The following is a 20,356-nucleotide window of genomic DNA, read 5'->3' as shown; positions in this document are numbered from 1 at the left end:
GAATTAAAGGTGGAGATAATATAATTAATGAAGTTAAAACAGAAACTACATTTGCATCAAACTACATATTGCATCAAGAAGCAATTATTTCTAAAATAAAAGCAAAATAAACAGTGATAGACTCGTAAAGACTGGAGATTCAGGTTTTGACATATAAAGAAAATGTGCTCTGTAAAAAAGAGTTATCTAATAAAATTGAATTTCAATAACTTGTGCTTTGAACTTTATAGAAATGATAAATCTCTTGACTACAAAACTTTACATGTTTCATCCTGGAAAGATAGATTCGTTTGTGAATATTAGTTTAATGTAGCAATTCAAAAGGTTATTGGGTTCATACCTAGGAAGCATGCTTAACATAAATATCTCTAAGAAGTTTACTATAGAAATACTAGAAATCATCAGTTATATCTAATTTTAGATAGTATGTATTATTAAAATATTGACACTTAAGGTAAATTCTAAGATTGAGGTTTTTATGATACTATTATGCTTACTGAGAATCTGTTTACTTTTAAGAGTGTTATACATGGGAACTACAGGACATGGAAAAAAAAACATATTACATTATTATGTTGTGAACTAAGTATATGCAGTTTCAGAACTTTATTATATCACCAAATAAAGTAGGGCTGTTCATTCCTTTTACTAACCAGCACACTGACAGACAATTTTGAAAAGAATACACATTTTACAAAAGCAATTATCCACTTTTATTTTGTTTACATTGCACTGAAAATTTACATCATACTTTTACAAAGTTTTTTTTTTCATAAAAATATAATTCTTTACAAAAGTGTATGCATTAATATAAGAGGAGTAGCCAGTTGCAGAAGAAACATTGTTTAAACAAGATCTTAAATGTATTAACCTTAACATTAATGAATGAATCGTTGTTATTGCAGTCATTTGAATAAACAAGAATAAATAACTAATGGAATAAAATTTGAAACAGCATCCTGTCAGTAGAGTACAATGTTGGGAAAATTATATGAATTTCCAAAACAATGTATCTCAAAGTGGTTTACAAGAAATTCACTACATTTGTAGAGATAGATCCAAGCAGCGCTCTGGGTGCAATGATTTCTCGTAGGCACTCTGTCTCATGATACAAAAAGCCGAGACTGTTTACAACTTTATCCATATTTGAAAGGGACAGCAATGAAGTGTTCACACTGGGTACATAATTTATTCAATGAAGTAAAACGTGCTATTAAAGGAAGACTATGACCTATTAAATCAAAATGCTGGCATTTCTGTGATACGGTTGTAAATAACTTGCAAATACATACCTTAATGACTATGAAAGAAACCTGTCATATCTGGAAGCTGCTTCTTAAGGATAAGAGAATAGAAAGTTTTAAATATATAAAAATTTGGTAAATCCACAACTTTAAGAAATAAATTTATATTGGTGATTTGAAAGTAATTTTACTTTTACTCATTTTGATTTAGGCAATGGTCCAAAATATATGTTTAACTCACTATTAACTAAAAAGTTTAACAAGCTTATACTTCTAACTCACTGTTAGATAAAAGTTCAAAGCAATATTAAATAAATATGAAGACTCAGCTGGAAGGAAAAACAGATAAATTATAAACTAAATAAGTAGATTGATAGGTTCTATTTGGTCTTGCAAAAATATTAGAAAGAATGGTAAAGAATGGTATCTCAGATAACTGTAAAATCATGATTATTATAGAGAGTTTTTGCCAGCTAAGGTGGTTTCTGAGGGACAAAAAAAGATTGAAGCAAGGAGTTAAACACTTACCCCATGGCTCACTGAATAATATTGTTTACAACATAATGAGGGAAATCAGGAAGATAGCATGATGATCTTGCCATTTACAGAAACTATGACAACCGATCTAAAAAAAGATAGCAGTATGATACTGAAGAACAAAAACCAGAAAACATCAAATCAGAGTGGGCAATCTTATCTCATCTGTGACATAAATTAGCTCATAAACATTTCAGGGCATGACTCAATCTGAAATAACCAGAGAAATGAAGAAAACAATGACTCAATTAATAGGAAGGAACAGCTGATAGAGTGGTGAGAAATACAGACTTACGGGCGTGATACAGCTCATGACAGTTAAAGAGAAGTCAGTGATCTATTGACTCTTGTAAGTATAGCTCTTATTTTCTACCCTATATCATTTTTTTTAAACCCAGTCCCTCTAATATAGTTTATAAAGCACAGAAATACTGATAGTGGATGCTCCTCCAATATATGCAAATAAGTTTATGTTTTAGAATAATCTCCTTTTTAAAAAAAGCAAATAAACTGTGAGTAAGCACTCTCGGAGTGCAGCCAAATTTCTGTAAAATTCTCCATGGTAAACATGAAGAAGAACTATGGTCCAGTTTATGAAAAAACACTCTTCTCTATCATTCCTCAGGAAAAGGTGACCCATCCAGTCCTGATAAGTGTGCTTTAATTTGTTTATCAGTGAACTAAATGTGCACTGTTTTGTGTGTCGATTTCCAAGCTTCTGAAGAAGGCCAAAGCTGCCACGTTATACCATTGTGCAGACTGTGTTCAAGTTGGGATCGAACCGTACTGCCTTCCCTTCCACTGACTTTGCGTTGGTGTCATACATGGGATTTTCAAAAGCTGCTTGGCCATTGTTATTTTCATGAACTGAACATCCTGTATACTGGGTTTTGGGTGCAGTCCTGTTGATGAGAACACTAATTAGTTATACATTAACTTTCTTCCAGAAACAGCAGAATAGGACTCAAACACAATATATCAATACTTGCGTTATCACTGTTAATGGATGATATAACTTGAAAATATTGAGAAACCACATTTCATCAAATTTGAATAATTTACCTGTCACTTTTAAATCATGAATGACTTTTATTATTTATATATGATATATATTTATAAATAGTACCAATATGAGTAATATAAGTATAAATAAATATTATGGCTATTATAAATTTTCTTATGAGATAATGTTATCATAAATGATCATGTAAAATATAGCTAAATTATGTTGATGATGAATTCAAATCTCATTACTATTCATTTCTCAAGTATTTATTGAGCATCCATTACATGCTAGGCATGACCCTAGGCATTGGATATATAATTTTTCTTTTTTACAAAAAACATACAAACTCATTACTCTCATATTACAAGGATGGCAATGAATAAATTAGAAATAAACAAGAAAAATGAAACAAAATAATGAAAATTGTTTTGCTGAAAAGGAAAATGGTTGATATGACCAGAAGTAACTGGGAGCCATGTTAGGAGAGGTAATAAAGAAAATAAGGAAGTAAAATTTAATCTGAGACCTGAATGACAATAAGGAGTCCATTCTGCAGTAATAAGAAGGGAGTCCCAAGAAAAGCAGACATTTAATGCTGACACATAGTTTTGGGAAGTGCTTAGAGTATCCCAGAAACATAAATACTCAATTGGCTTAAAATTATATACAGTAGAACAAGTAAACTCAAAATCTCAAAGACAAAATGACTAACTATACGGATATTTCATGTCATGAAGTAAGTTTCCAGAGTTCCTGATAACTTAATATTTGCTATTAGTTAATAAAACACATGGAATCTAAGCTGGCTGGTATAAGTTGCTCATTTTGAATCCCTCCTTTATTTTTTTCTCACTTTTGAATAATGTTTATTTCTAGTTTCTCTTTCCCACATCCTACTGCATAATTTGCTGGCATTTGTAAATCAAATGATAAAAAATCAAATTACAAAAAAATTATTTGTAAATCAAATTATAATTTTATTTGTAAGCCAAATGATTAAAGGCATACTTGAGTTTGAGCAAACTCTGGGAGATAGTGAAAGACAGGGAAGCCTGGTGTGCTGTAGTCCACAGGGTCGCAAATGTTAGACAAAACTTAGGGACTGAACAACAGCAACAAAAGCATACTTACCCCTACTTGTTCCTCAAATTTAATTCCTAAAAAGACTTTAAAATAATTCTCTTTTGCTTATAACAAATAACACAAAATTTCAACTACTTATTTTATTACAATTTGCATTTTCCACTCTGTGATTGTCCTATCCTTAGCATATTTTCTGAATTTTTCTCTGTATTAAAAATTGTCAGGGATTGGTATGATAACATTAAAAAAATTATCTAAAATTACTTTCAATAACATCACCTCTATATACATATATATAGTTAAATAATATAAACTATATTGCTTACAACTTGCTCTTGCCAGGTGCATAATTCTAATTGATCACATTCATCTCTCTCTTTTTTAAACTAAATTCACAATAAAAACAGAAGCAATATCATTTCCTTCTAATTAGGTAAAGATCACAAAGATGTAAAAGATTTGTTTCTGCAAATATTAAGCAACAGCTTTAAGGAAAATAATATCAAACTTTAGAAAAGTTTATATTATCAATAAAAATTAACAAAATTAATCAATGTTCTAAACATAAGAGCAAAATCTATAAAATACTTATGAGAAAACATATAGATAAAACTTCATGACCTTGCATTTGGCAATGGTCTCTTAGGTATAATACTAAGAGCAAAGTAACAAAAGAAAAAAGAAATAAATTGGACTTCATAAAAATGAAAAGTTTGGTATATCAAAAGATACTATCAAGAAACTGTAACTACAACCCACAGAAAGAGAAACATTTGCAAACTGTATATGAAAAGGGTCTAGTATCCAGAATATATGGAGAACTCTTATACCTCAAAAATAAGACAAATGAGTCAATTTTAAAAGTGGGCAAAGAATTTGAATAGGTATTTCTTCAAAGAATGTAGACAAATGACTAGCAGACACATGAAAAATGCCCAATATTATTAGTAATTAGGGAAATGCAGATTGATATCACAGTGAAATACAGTTCACTAGGATGGTTAAATGAAAGTGAAATCACTCAGTCGTGTCCAACTCTTTCTGACCCTGTGGACTGCAACCTATCATGCTCCTCTGTCTATGAGATTTTCTAGGCAAGAATACTTAAGTGGATTGCCATTTCCTTCTCCAGGGGATCCTCCTGACCCAGGGATCGAATCCAGGTCTCCCGCATTGCAGGTAGACGCTTTACCATCTGAGCCACCAGGGAAACCATATAAAATGTGGTTAAATGAAGGAAAAAGGTTAAATGAAGGATGACCATATAATCTAAGAACTTCATTCTTGAATGCATACTCAAAAAACTGAAACAGGCGTCTGAACAAAACTTGTACACAGTGTGTATAGCAGCACTGTTCACAATAGCCCAAACACAGGAACAATCCAAATATCCATCAGCTGCTGAACGGACATATTTAAACATAACAAATTCAAACATACAATGAAATATTATTCAGCCACATAGTCAATAATATGTAGATGTGTAGTATGATAAGGATAACCTTAAAAACACTATATTATATTTAAGAAGCCAGATACAAAATGTCACATATTGTATGATTCCATATATATAAAATATCCAGAAGGTGAACCAAAGTAGTTGCCTGGGACAAGGGTAGGAGGAGTAGGGAGTGACTGTTTAGTGGGTGCAGTTTCCTTTTAGGCTGATGGTTCTGTGACATTGTGAGTATACTAAATGTCACTGAATTATATATTTACAATCGTTTAAATCATTTTATGTTTATTTTACCACAATAATAAAAAATTATTAGCATAGCTTGCTTTATAAATGAATTTAGTGATGATTTTTATCATTAATAACATCTGATATTGACAAGGCCTGAACTGCTAATGCACAATTGTTACAAATTTGCATAATATTAATTAAATCATTCTTAGATAATATAGACTGGCATTTATAATAATGACATTAGTTTTGATAAAAAATCATTTTAGGTATTCATTTAGTTATCAGGTTACCAGCATACTTTCTTCTTCTTCTTTTTTTTTTTTTTTTTGCCTTTTTTCTGTTTCCTTAAAAAGCGATAGTCTCAAATAGTGGATTAACTGCATGGTAAAGCCCTTCATCAAGATGTTGTAATGGATGTAGCAAAGAGGGGTCAACTGATAATCTATACAGTCATATGTGAGATATATAACAAATGTAACATACGAAATGCATCATTTTCTAAAAGCAACAGAAGATAAATGAGAAGACTAGAAGAGTTTATCATCTGTCAGCCTGGGCAAAATCTGTCAGTACTGTCATGTAAACTAAGAGGTTTAAACATAAACTTCTTTCTTTTTCTCTAAAGAAATGTGGCAGCAGATAACACCTCCTCGTTTTAAACCTTAACTTAGATTATGTATCTCTATAGTGTTAGCATGGATAATATAAAAATAACTTATACAACTAGTTACATTCCAGAAAATTGACAGACAAAAAGGAAAAAGGATAAAGTTGAATGTTTGCACAACTCAACAGAGCAATTTTAGTTGTGTGTATATTGGAGTGATTGGATGATGGGCAGAGGAAATAATGGTTTTAACAAATTGTGGTTATATTTGCTACAACAATCCAGACCAAAAACAAAACAAAACAAAAATAAAACAGAAGTTAGAATTTGAACTGGAGAGTAAATAGAACATAAAATATAGACTTGGGAAACCTTTTATACTTAATGTCAATAAACTTACCTTTGTTTATAGAGATAAAATCCAAATCCTGCAAATATAAGTGCAAAAAAAGGCACCAGAATAGCAATGGCCACGGAACTACTATTTGTACCATGAGGTTGATTTGAAGAATTTGAGCCTTCTGACATATTCAGTCCTATAAAAGAAAAAAATAACATACAAATATAAAATTAGGTCTCTTTTATCAACTTGATATTTTTATAAACCAATTAATTTATTCCTTGCTCAAGATAGTTATCTACTTGGAAATACAAAAATAATACACAAAACTCCTTTATTTCCACACAATTTTACACAATGCCTACTGTGTATATTTTTCCAGGAAAGGATACAGAATGAAAAATATGCTGAGTCTCTGAACTTTAGTTAATAATAACTGTAGGAAGAATACAGAGCCACAAAATAAGTGTATATACGAAGCATAAATTAATGATAGGCATATCTATATGGAAAGGATATGTGGTAGGAATTGGAGGCTAACATGATAAACTATTTGAAAAGGCATAAATATTATTCTAAAGAGCTCAAACTTTCCACCCACCTACAGTGAGGAATAACTGAAGATGTGTAGGGAAAAAAACGGCTAAGTGATAAAATACTAGATTTTAAGCAGTGACCAAGGTGAGATGGACTTGAGAGTGTCTGGTCTGAAAGCAGGAGTAGTTTGAAGACATCCCAGATAAAAATGGAAATTAACATGGGAACTATATCACTAGGAAGAACACAAAAAGATAGATTTCCGGGAATATTTCGTATTTCAAATGAGCAGAAGTTATTTGTGTGGCTGAAGGATGAAGGGTGTAAGAAGGCATAGGATTTAGGAGTGCTCTCCTTGGGACTGAGTAAATGGTTATGACATTAGCATAGCAAAAAGATGAGAAAAATGAGATTTATAAATGTGTTGGCACAGGGACTATGGAAGAGAAATAAATAGCAAGCTCTTTTTTCGGAAAGAAATAGTTTCTTTTTCTTTTTAATAGGTTCTGTTTTAGACATGCAGTGCTTGAGATGATTTGGGGAATATAATGTGAAAAAATCTTGTATTCAATTATACGACTGTGACAATGTACTATATTAGTGAATGTCTTCTACTGATTTTAAAACTAACAATTGTGGCAAGACATCATCTGAAATGACATCTCCTTATTATTGTTCATTTGGGGAAAGCTGATTTACTTTTTAAATAAATATTCAACTATATCAAATGTTCAACTGAGTCATGCTTTATTAACTATGCCAAAGCCTTTGACTGTGTGGATCACAGCAAATTGTGGAAAATTCTTCAAGAGATGGGAATACCAGACCACCTGACTTGCCTCCTGAGAAATCTGTATGCAGGTCAAGAAGCAACAGTTAGAACTGGACATGGAACAACAGACTGGTTCCAAATCAGGAAAGGAGTACGTCAAGGCTGCATATTGTCACCCTGCTTATTTAAATGATATGCAGAGCACATCATGTACAATGCTGGGCTGGAAGAAGCACAAACTGGAATCAAGATTTCTGGGAGAAATATCAATAACCTCAGATATGCAGATAATACCTTATTGCAGAAAGCGAAGAAGAACTAAAGAGCCTCTTGATAAAAGTGAAAGAGGAGAATGAAAAAGTTGGCTTAAAGCTCAACATTCAGAAAATGAAGATTATGGCATCCAGTACTATCACTTCATGACAAATAGATGGGGAAACAATGAACACAGTGAGAGACTTTACTTTTGGGGGGTGGGGGCTCCAAAATCACTGCACATGGTGACTGCAGCCATGAAATTAAGACACTTGCTCCTTGGAAGAAAAGTTATGACAAACCTAGACAATATATTACAAAGCAGAGACATTACTTTGGTCCATCTAGTCAAAGTTATGGTTTTTCCAGTAGTCATGTATGGATATGAGAGTTGAACTATAAAGAAAGCTGAGTGCTGAAGAATTGATGCTTTTGAACTATGGTGTTGGAGAAGACTCTTGAGAGTCCCTTTGGTCTGTAAGGAGATCAATCCAAAAGGAATCCAGTCTGAATATTCACTGGAAGGACTGATGCTGAAGCTGAAACTCTAATAATTCTTCCACCTGATGGGAAGAACTGACTCCTTGGAAAACACCCTGATACTGGGAAAGATTGAAGGCGGGAGCAGAATGGGACAACAGAGGATGAGATGGTTGGATGGTATCACCAACTCATTGGATATGAATTTGAGTAAACTCCGGGAGCTAGTAATGGACAGGGAAGCCTGGTGTGCTGTAGTCTGTGGGGTCTCAAACAGCGGACATGTCTGAAGCACTGAACAGAACTGAAGTCATACCCTAGGTTAAAAATATTAGTACCCTTTTATATTTTAATTTTCCAGGGACTCAGAAAACTTACATAAAAGTTCAAAGCAATGGAATTTTAAAGATAAACATCAAGGAGTAGTTTTTAGAACATGGATTTACTCTTTATGCATTACTATCACAATATAATAATGAGAGACAGTATACTTTAGGAAAATTATACACCAAAAGGTATGTTAATAAATACATTCAAATGAGACTACTAAATATTTAGACATGTTTGAGAAGAGTTGGAAATAAAAGTGACAAACTCTGTACCTCCCACCACAGAAAATTTATATATCTGAATAGCATAAAGCCCTCAAATTGGCTCATTCCTCAAAGTAATTTTCCCTTTCCAGATTCTATGAGTTTCTCAAAGTGCCACTACATTTGTTTTTTTTTTTTGTTTTTTTGTTTTGGTGGGGGAGGCAGTAAGAAAATTGCAAAGATATTCAAATGGAAGAGAAGTAATACAATTCTCATAAGATAAAATTATTCACAGTTTAAAATTTTATTTCAAAACTTTATCACTTTTTCTCCTTTTTACTTGCTTGAGGGAAAGGCAGTTTGTCATGTTTATTAGAAATATGATGAAAAACTAAACACTGTATGGAGGTGGAACACAGGAAACCAACATTTTAAAGAATGTAATTATTTAAAAGGCTATCAAGTGTATCAATGTATAGTCCTGACAATGCAAAATTCAAAATGCAGTAAGTGTGCCTAATGTACATAATCCATTATATTTTCTTATGATATCTTGAGTAATAAAGAAAGTACATGAAAATGAAAATGACTACATTACCTAGTCTTTGTAGTCCAAATTGCCCATAATCTTTACCCTGAATAAATCCTTGAAATACATAAGTAGCTCCATCAGGCTCAGCAGAAACCTAAAAATATTTATAAGTTTGATTAAACCTAAAAGCTGGCCACAGATATATTTTCCCAGTCTTAGAAAATATGCAGGCTTAATATAAAATGAATATTATGCACAATTCCTTCCTCCTTATCTTCTTCTGTGTAAAACAGAACATCATGCAAATTTACCATCATTAAAAATAAAATGAAAAATTTCATCTTTAATTAGGATACTGGAAATAAGGGGGATTAGTTATTAATATAATGATACAGATTTATAGATTTCTTTTAGGTGAAGAAACTGATTGTCAAGAAAAAGACCAAGGATACGATAAAATAGAATGAGGCAAGTAGTCAATTAAAAATTAAAATATAATAATACTGTACTTTGTAGATTTGATTATTGTTCAGCATACAGGCACAATTCTCTCCCTTTCCATTAACCTTCATGAAAAGTGTATTTGTTCTTCCTCAATGAGTTGGATTTGGTCCTGTGACTTGCTTTGGCCAACAGAATGTGGGTGGAATTGACAATAAGTCAGTTCCAAGCCTAGGCCTTAAGAGGTATGTTTCCCATTATAAGTGAAACAAACCATATAATGCATGGTCACAAAAGACCAGGGATTGTATGATTCATAAATATGAACAGTGAAATCTAGAGGCAGAAAATAGAGTTGTGGTTGCTTGGATTTGGGGGAGAAAGGAGGGGTGGATGGGTTGGGCGATAAGTAAAGGATATGGTTTCTTTTTGAGGTGATGGAAATATTCTAAAATCAACTGTGGTGATGGTTACACATCTGTAAATATAGTAAGAACTACTGAACTGTATACTTTAAATGAGTAGGGTACATGAATTATATCTCAATAGGGCTGTTAAAATAAGGGGGACATATTTCCACTTTGCCCCTCAGAGTTTCAGGCCTTTGGCAAGAGAAGGACATGTCCCTGACAGCTGCTATCCCTCCAGCCTGGACCTGATATGAGACACTTGGAGCAAACCTGAACTTGATACCACAGCTTCAAATGGAGCCCCCCAAGCTAACCTCAGACACATGAGAAAGAACTTGTTACATGTTGAGCCTGAGATTTTGTGACTCTGCCTAATGCTGCAAATGCTATTAACTGTACCTTGCATGTAAAATTCTATATGTAAAAAACAGGTTACATGCACAGTGTCATTTGATCTCACTAATAAAATGTGAGTTGATACATTTCAGTGTTACTGATAACTAGTCATATGCATTTACACCAGTTTGTCCTGATTATTTGCAATGTTACCTAAGTCATGTATGTTATTGTGAAAGCTGCAATAAACCTTGCATCCTCGCCCTAAAAAGCAAAATATTATACCAAATTATTCATGTAAGTCTGACATTTCACAAGTGATTTATTCCTTATTATCAGATATACCCTAGGCAAGGTCATTTTTAGACACAAAATGCTTCTAAAAAGAAGAGCTCAAACTCTAATAGTTAAATGAATGAATTCATTTTATTTGTTTCCTAAATGAAACAATCTAAGTGCACTGAAGATGAGTTAGACCTCAACTCCATGAAAAATGGCACAGAAAGGGAAACAGGATGCGCTTTTTTTTTCCCCTCAGAAACCAAACTTACTCTTCATATTTAGACAATTTTATAAAGTTGGCTATGAAGAAAAAGTTATGTGAGCTGCTTCTTCTGAATAGTTACCATAAACTCACTTTGGAGTTACCCTGTTCTATTCAATCACTTACGTGAATGGAATTTCTAAACTGGCAGTTGGAAGCAACAAATCGTATACTTACACACTGCCCAGAAGTCTTTGATAAAATGAGCATGGGAACTCCAACTATATGCTCTGAAGTAACAAAACTTTTACAAGGAAAATCTTCTAGGTAAGAAGAGAGTAGGTCATAGGCTTAGTAGTTTAGACACACTAGATTACTAAAGTATTTATACTGAATCATTTATTTTTTCAAAATAAATTAGTCATAATAGTAGTTTTGCTATTTTATGTGTGTGCATTTAAGTAGCTCAATTTAGAAAATTACATTTTTCTGGAATTTTAATGACAAACCATAGCACACATGTGTTATTAAGTTTAGCAGCAGACTTTTAAAGAAATATACTTACAAATCCATCCATGGCCCAATTTTCCTCCTTCATTTTCTTCACAGTAGCTTGAGCTGGTACTTTAATAAGATAGATGTGCAACATTAGGCGAGCTTCTTGGCTTTTATATACTCCTGTAAAATATAAGGATGTTTAGTCTACTAATTTTGCAAATAGTTATGTTTCACTTTATTATCTATAGCTCCTTAAATATATCATAAATACATGTGATAGGAAAAGAATAAAAAGCAACAAATCAAGTCCAGTTTCATGCTTTTTCACAAACCCTGCAATATATAGCAATCTCTCAGCTGAAATTCTCAACTTAACTCTTACTGTGGGGTTTAAATTACATATGCTATTAAAATCAAATATTATTGTTATTAATAACATCATTCCATGATTGTTATAAAAATGATTTATTTCATCAGTCAGATTTAAAATATTCAAGGGTATAAATCAAATGTTGAAACTCTTGACATTTTCCTTAATAATTAATTACATGCCCACTCTTAGAAAAAGAGTATTTGAGGTGCTACTGGAACCACAAAGATGAATATGTGGTTCCTATCGAAAAATGTGATGCTTACACTAATTTCTGATGAAATAGGAGATAAAATGACAGAGATAGAGAATATGATGAATTAAAGGCCAAAGAAAGAAGGATCATTTCACACCAGAGTGATTAGGAAATGCTTATTAACAAAAAGTATTTGAGCTGGATAACAAAAATCAAGTAGAATTTTTAGTTCAAGAAAGTAAATACATGTATATTTTTGAGATTAGTTGTTTGTCAGTTGCTTCATTTGCTATTATTTTCTCCCATTCATAAGGCTGTCTTTTCACCTTGCTTATATTTTCCTTTGTTGTGCAGAAGCTTTTAATTTTAATTAGATCCCATTTGTTTATTATACAGCATGCTTGGGGCTGGTGCACAGGGATGACCCAGAGAGATGTTATGGGAAGGGAGGTGGGTGGGGGGTTCATGTTTGTGAACGCATGTACACCCGTGGTGGATTCATGTCAATGTATGGCAAAACCAATACAGCATTGTAAAGTAAAATAAAGTAAAAATAAAAATTAAAAAAAAAGAAAGTAAATACAGAATGTGGCATAAAGAAGAGAAGCAAATGTATTCATTTTATTTTATTTTTTCCTGAATAGGAGTCCTCTGAGAGTAGAAATAAGCTGGAATATAAATGTGTTTTGGGGAACTGTAGAAAATCATATTCTAAGTAAAAACTTTGTGATTAACTGAAGGTTGAAATGACTCACTAATTCATTCACTTACTATTTCACTTAAGCAATAAGGTATCATAAAAATAAGCTAGGAATATAAATATAATACACAGATCTTGATCTATAAATTATAATAGAGAAAAGACACAAAAGTAACCAAAATTGCTGGAAAATGTTATAATTAATTCTATGTAGACAGTGATAGCAAGTTATATTGGTCTAATTATTTATGTTTATGTTCCTATATTTGTAGAAATTGGATTAGGATAAATATATATTTATTTAGTGCCAACTGGAAACAGCAACCCACTCCAGTACTCTTGCCTAGAAAATCCCATGGACGGAGGAGCTCAGTGCAGGCTACTGTCCATGGAGTCACAAGGAGTCGGGCACGACTGAGCAACCACTTCACTTCACTCTTACAGATGAAAAATAAAACTCATGCTTCAAAATTAAATAGATTGGTAGTCACAATTTAAATGCATTCCTTTAATTCAATTTATATCATGTAATTTTATATATATTTAAAATTAAAATACACATTAACTTCTAATATTTTTATTTTGGGTTTAAAGTAGAGCCATTCATTCAACAATACAAAATGATGCTGTATAGTTCTTGTAAAATTTACAAAATCAATAGATAAAATTTTATTTCCTATTTTATTTATACCACAAATTATTTCACTATTAATAATTATATGGGCTATATAGTCAATAAGTTTAAATATATACATTACATATTTTCAGTATCAATATTTTTTAAATCTATTTTTAAATGAAAACAATAACTCAAAGTCATTGAGACCAATTTTGCTCCAGTTTCATTTCTAACCTCTGAGATACAGTAATGAACTGGAAGGCAAAGATATGCTCTCTTAGGGCTTGAATTGTTGGAGTATAGACAAATTATATCATGTCATGTCATATCATGCCATGATATGCTATACTATACTATGCTATACTTTCAAATAATGAAAAGAAGAAAATTAAATAAGATAAGACTGCCTATGATTAACAGAGTGAGTCTATTTGTAAGGTAAAGGCTACTTTACCTATGGTCATCAGGAGTGCTTTTGATAAGATGCCATCTGAGGAAACATTTGAATGTCAGAAAAACCAGAGTAATCAAAGATAATGAGGGAAGTACGCACCAGATCAAAGAAACTTGAGAAGGCTGAGAAGATGGATAGGGCTCTGGGTTCCTTTTGCCTAATTAGGGTAGTGTAGCCCTACATTTTCTATCTTAGATTATAGTGTCCTCCTAAACAGTCTCATTTGAAGACATGATTTTGTGATGATAAAACAGCTTGCAAATCACTGATCCAGTCTCTTTGGTGTTATGAGAATAGAGAAGCAGTTAGTTACCTTCAAATTAAAAGTTCTGTTCTATTTCATGACATGTCATTCTAGCCATGTAAAAATATTCCTGAGGGAGCTTATTTCAGAGTCTCAGAGTTTTATATTTGTGTAGTATTATATATGCCTCAATCAAACCAGAAAGCCTTATTTCTAAATGAATTATGAATGCCACCAGAAATAAAGCAAATATTTCACAGTATAAAAATCACTAATAAAAAGGATGAAATGATGGAGATAAAGGCATGAAGGCAGTGTTTCTTTTCTTTACAGTGATACCTGAAAGAAGCAGTTCCATGTTGCTATTACTGAGTGTCGCATTGACTCTCCCAGTGGAAGCATTGAAACTAGTGACTGTCAAGGTCATGGGTTGTTTCCTTCCTTTATAATTGTAAGAGCCTTTCCATATATAATTTTGGGCAAACACATCATCAGGAACTGTGAACAAATTAAACATATACATTCATTTTACAGTGCCCTATACATATAAGCATTAAGTGTCAAATTAGTTTATAGAATAATCATTTTCCTAAATATACAAGAAAAAGGTGCATTATAAGATGATTTTTTCACATACATGTTTGAATCTTTTTAGAATAAGCCAAAATAATGATAGCCTAGATTTGTACACACATCATTATCAATGAGAGATAAATAAGTCACATTGATTAAAGACATTAAGACTGTAAATCCAGCTAAATGTCATTTACCCATATTTGGCTTCCTATAATATCTTTTTTTCAGAAGGAAAATAAAATTATGTTATTGAGTCAAGTCAGTCTATATACAAGTTCCAGGATGCCTGCTCTTCTCCTAGCAGCAGAGATAGGCTCACAGGAGGAAGGACATAGAGTTAAAACCTTCCTTGCTGAGCAGCCTTGGAAGACTAGCAGGAGGGATGCTCCTTGTCTCCTTTACAGAATACTGAGCTCAGTTATTTCAATAATAGGTGCTCGTGAAGAAGAACAGGACTCCCTTGGTTTGCTCCTCATAGCTTTGAGGTTTACAAGTATTTTTTAGAAATAAAGAATTGTCACTAGAATTGGCGAACTCTCATGGGAAAGAGATGAGTTGTGGTAGAATCAAAGAATATTCTAATATAAAATTTTCACCCAAAGAAGAAACATTCTTAATGTTAAATGCATACAAATAAATAAGACATTATACTTACACAAATTAGTAATGTAATTTATAACCGATATAAATTAGGTGTGTCAAAGTCTACTTAGATCCTGGTAAGAGGCTGAAAAAATTTTCCATTAATCCAGTACATCACAATAAAGCCCATTCTTAGATAGCAACTCTTCAAAACAGTTATGCCTGTTTGTGTGAGTGAATGAATAACATAGATTTGGAGAAAAACCTTTCTTTTTATTTTTAACAAGTTATTGACATTTGTTACCTGATTTTCTCTACACCCATAACAATTCTTACTGCTCCAATCACAAAGACTGGAGTTACAAATTGTACATTCCCCAAAATCTACTCAGCAAACAAATAAAGCTATGGAGCTACGGTAGAAGATGAATACAAAGTGCACTCATAAGTTGAGTTGTTATTTTGTATTTGATAAGTCAAAAGCAATATAGCAGATAGAAGTGCAAGCACTGGAGCTAGAATGCTTGTATTGATACTTAAGTCCTGGCAACCCACTCCAGGGTTCTTGCCTGGAGAATCCCAGGGGTAGCGGAGCCTGATGGGCTGCCATCTATGGGGTCACACAGTGTCGGACACGACTGAAATGACTTAGCAGCAGCAGCAGCTACAATTTACAAACTGTACGGTTTTTCCTAAATTACTTAACTCTCGAAACCTGAATTTCCTTATCATTAATGTGGAATTACCATAGAGGTTACAAGGAAGATTAAATGAATATGAAGTTTTGCTAAGTGTTAGTTGCTATCATATTATTATGCAGATAAAACAGTGAAACTTTTTACTATTTGGGCCTTATACCTCATTATATAGTAGAGTATTATATATATATGTATAAAGCATGGTTAGTATCATGAAAAATCCATAGTCCAGGCTCAGGGACTTTGCAAGTCATCCTAAGAGTGGCACTCCATTCCCAAACCTCAAACAACAAAGCTATGCTCTGTATGTAAAAGAGACCTTACCTAAAAATGTAATACAATGTACTGGTAAAAAGTCTCTGATTTGGTAAGCACCTTCAGTTCAGTTCACTTCAGTGGCTCAGTTGTGTCCAACTCTTTGCGACCCCAAGAACCGCAGCACGCCAGGCCTCCCTATCCATCATCAGCTGCGGGAGTCTTCCAAACCCATGTCCATTGAGTTGGCGATGCCATCCAACCATCTCATCCTCTGTCGTCCCCTTCTCCTCCTGCACTCAATCTCTCCCAGCATCAGGGTCTTTTCAAATGAGTCAGTTCTTCGCATCAGGTGGCCAAAGTATTGGGGTTTCAACTTCAGCACCAGTTCTTCCAATGAATATTTAGGACTGATTTCCTTTAGGATGGACTGGATTTTAAATAGCTCAACTGGAATTCCATCACCTCCACTACCTTTGTTCGTAGTGATGCTTCCTAAGGTCCACTTGACTTCACATTCCAGGATGTCTGGCTCTAGGTGAGTGTGAGTATGCACACCATCATGATTATCTGGGTCATGAAGATCTTTTTTATACAGTTCTTCTGTGTATTCTGCCACCTCTTCTTAATATCTTCTGCTTCTGTTAGGTCCATACCATTTCTGTCCTTTATTGAGCCCATCTTTGCATGAAATGTTCCCTTGGCATCTCTAATTTTCTTGAAGAGATCTCTAGTCTTTCCCCTTCTATTGTTTTCCTCTATTTCTTTGCACTGATCACTGAGGAAGGCTTTCTTATCCTTCCTTGCTATTCTTTGGAACTCTGTATTCAAATAGGTATATCTTTCCTTTTCTCCTTTGCTTTTGGCTTCTCTTCTTTTCACAGCTATTTGTAAGGCCTCCTCATACAGCCATTTTTCTTTTTTTGCATTTCTTTTTCTTGGGGATGGTCTTGATTCCTGCCTCCTATACAATGTCATGAACCTCCATCCATAGTTCATCAGGTATTCTGTCTATCAGATCTAGTCCCTTAAATCTATTTCTCACTTCCACTGCATAGTCATAAGGCATTTGATTTAGGTCATACCTGAATGGTCTAGTGGTTTCCCCCACTTTCTTCAGTTTAAATCTGAATTCGGCAGTAAGTAGTTCATGATCTGAGCCATAGTCAGCTCCCAGTCTTGTTTTTTCTGACTGTATAGAGCTTCTCCATCTTTGGCTACAAAGAATATAATCAATCTGATTTCAGTGTTGACCATCTGGTGATGTCCATGTGTAGAGTCTTCTCTTGTGTTGTTGGAAAAGGGTGTTTGCTATGACCAACACATTCTCTTGGCAGAACTCTATTAGCCTTTGCCCTACTTCATTCTGTACTCTAGGCCAAATTTGCCTGTTACTCCAGGTGTTTCTTGACTTCCTACTTTTGCATTCCAGTCCCCTATAATAAAAAGGACATCTTTTGGGGGAATTAGTTCTGGAAAGTCTTGTATGTCTTCATAAAACCGTTCAACTTAAAGAGCAGTTAATTTGAAAAATATACCTAAAATTTTTTGGAGGAGGGAGTGACAAGTGAAATTATCCTGCACTAGAAAGATCTGGAATTTGGAGGTAATGGACTCCCAGTTGGAGAGGTAAGAGGAACAGCAAGGGAGAAAGATATTCTAATAGCAGTGCCTGGCAAATTAGTAGGTACTCAATAAACACACTATTCTTATCTTTCTTATTGTTTATTTCCCCCTGGCCTGTACTATGATTTCTCTTTGCTACTTCTGAATATTTAACAAAAATCTGCTACATCTGGTGATCTTGTCCATGGTGCTTAGGGGAATTAAGAAGGTTAGTTAAAAGAGATTAAAGAGAACTCCAATGGGAGAAGAACACAGCGGTGAAAAGAAGTAGATATTGGCAGCAGCTACACTGTATCAGGATAAATTATTGATCTGGTTGTAAACGTTTAACACAGGCACTTCAGAAAACAAATCTACAAATTGATTTGTATGAACAGTATTTGCTGATTCTATAGTATATATATTTCCATAATTGCAGTTTTCAAACTATAAACATGACATCACTGAATGCACTTTGAAAGAATGCACAGAACTGGCTAGAGCAAAGCTCTACCTGTAGGCTCCAGCATGCCACCACCACCCTCCACCTTTCTTACACACAACCGAGAAATCCAAGTCATGACAGGCCGGGAGGTAGACACCATTTGGTCATTTAAATCCCTATGTACAATGGAGATGATAATACTTTCTACTGTTGAGTCTAATATGAGATTTAAATGTGATTTAAATGAAAGATTTAAACTACTTATTCAGTAGTTCTTGTAAACTCTAAAACGTTATCCAACTAAAGCTGATGTGAAACACAGTGAAAGGGAGGAAGGCAATGATGATTATGATCTTTTTTTTTTTTTCAAAGACATTTTTGAATTTAAACTTTGTCTCATGGGCCTCATAGCACTGTCATGTTCCTGACTTTGATACCACTGCCAAATTATTGTTTCTTTGGGGTAATCTAATCACTGTGTCATGATTTTAAGTGAAATGTTTCTAATATTTTCCCACTTTAGATGAAATTGCTCTAGAGTTTTATAGCTACCTTTACCCAGATTAAAGAAATTCTTTTTCTTTTTAATTTATTAAAACTCTTTAAAAATTATAAACAGATGTTCAATCTTATAAAATAGTTTCTGTACAAGTATTGTGGTGTTCATAATTTGTGATGTTACTTTTTTAATGGGATAGATTATGTTTAAGGATTAGTTACCTACCATGAAAATATCTATGTATATCCATCATTAAAACAATTTGTCAATGGTTTCATCTTTATGATAATGTTGTACAGTTGACCCTGAACAACATGGATTTAAACTGTGAGGCTCCGCTTATGCACATATTTTTTTCAATAGTAAGAACTAGAGTACTACTATATTGATCCATGATTGGCTGAATTCATGGATGTAGAATCCCAAATACAAAGGAATCTTGGGTAAAGAAGAAACACAGACTGAGGGTTGACTACAAGCTATATACAGGTTTTTTGATTGCACTGAGTGCCAGCACCTTTAATCCACTTGCTGTTCAAGAGTCAACTGTATTTAATTCACTAAGGTTTTAAGTCAGACTTTTTAATGTATAATCCTATATCAAATGGGCCTATAATTTTTTCCTTTTTATAACATTTTTACTTGAGTTATTAGAGTTATATTGGACCCATAAAATGAGCCTCTTTAATAGTTTTTATAAAACTGAGATGATCTGTTCTGTTCCTTCAAAATTGTGTAGAGCTTATCAGTAGAGGCATATTTTTTTCTTGTGTAAATAGCTTTAACCACTACTTTATTTCTTATAGTATTGCTCATTTTTCTCCTATTAGTTATGTAAAGATACACTTTTTGAGTACCTTGTCAATATTTAACTTTAAAAAAATTGACAATTATGTAATTTCTGTTGTTTACTCATTCAGTCGTGCCAGACATTTTGTGAACCCATGGACTTCCCTGTCCTTCACTACCTCCTGGAGTTTTGCTCAAACTCATGTCCATTACCCTGGAGAAGGACATGGCAACCGACTCCAGTATTCTTGCCTTGAGAATTCCATGGACAGAGGAGCCTGCCAGTCTACATCCAAGGGGTTGCAAAGAGTTGGACACAACTGAGCTACTATCACTCATGACCATTGATTCAGTGATGCCATCCAACCATCTCATCTTTTATCATCCCCCTTTCCTCCTGCCTTCAATCTTTCCCAGGGTTTTTTTCCACTGAGTCAACTCTTCGAATTAGGTGGCTAAAGTATTGGTGCTTCAGTTTCAGCATCAGTCCTTCCAATGAATATTTAGGACTGATTTCCTTTCTGATTGACTGGTTTAAT

The 20,356-nt window shown here is 33.4% G+C and overlaps 1 protein-coding gene across 2 annotated transcripts in view; it reads right to left on the bottom strand.

Annotated features, from left to right (window-relative positions):
* Positions 1-689: 689 nt before the first annotated feature.
* The window catches only part of CSMD3 (CUB and Sushi multiple domains 3), a 1,383,361-nt gene continuing 1,363,694 nt past the window's right edge, over positions 690-20,356 (bottom strand). For both annotated transcript variants that reach the window (XM_069601113.1, XM_069601114.1), the window contains 5 exons: positions 14,708-14,866; positions 11,853-11,965; positions 9,683-9,770; positions 6,568-6,703; positions 690-2,683 (listed from right to left, as the gene is read on the bottom strand). In XM_069601113.1, the coding sequence (XP_069457214.1) occupies positions 2,524-2,683; positions 6,568-6,703; positions 9,683-9,770; positions 11,853-11,965; positions 14,708-14,866 (656 nt within the window). In that variant the 3' untranslated portion in view covers positions 690-2,523. The remainder of the gene's footprint in view (positions 2,684-6,567; positions 6,704-9,682; positions 9,771-11,852; positions 11,966-14,707; positions 14,867-20,356) is intronic.

Source organism: Ovis canadensis, chromosome 9, assembly GCF_042477335.2.
Source record: "Ovis canadensis isolate MfBH-ARS-UI-01 breed Bighorn chromosome 9, ARS-UI_OviCan_v2, whole genome shotgun sequence".
Lineage (NCBI taxonomy): Eukaryota > Metazoa > Chordata > Mammalia > Artiodactyla > Bovidae > Ovis > Ovis canadensis.
This window is presented reverse-complemented; position numbering and strand designations above follow the sequence as displayed.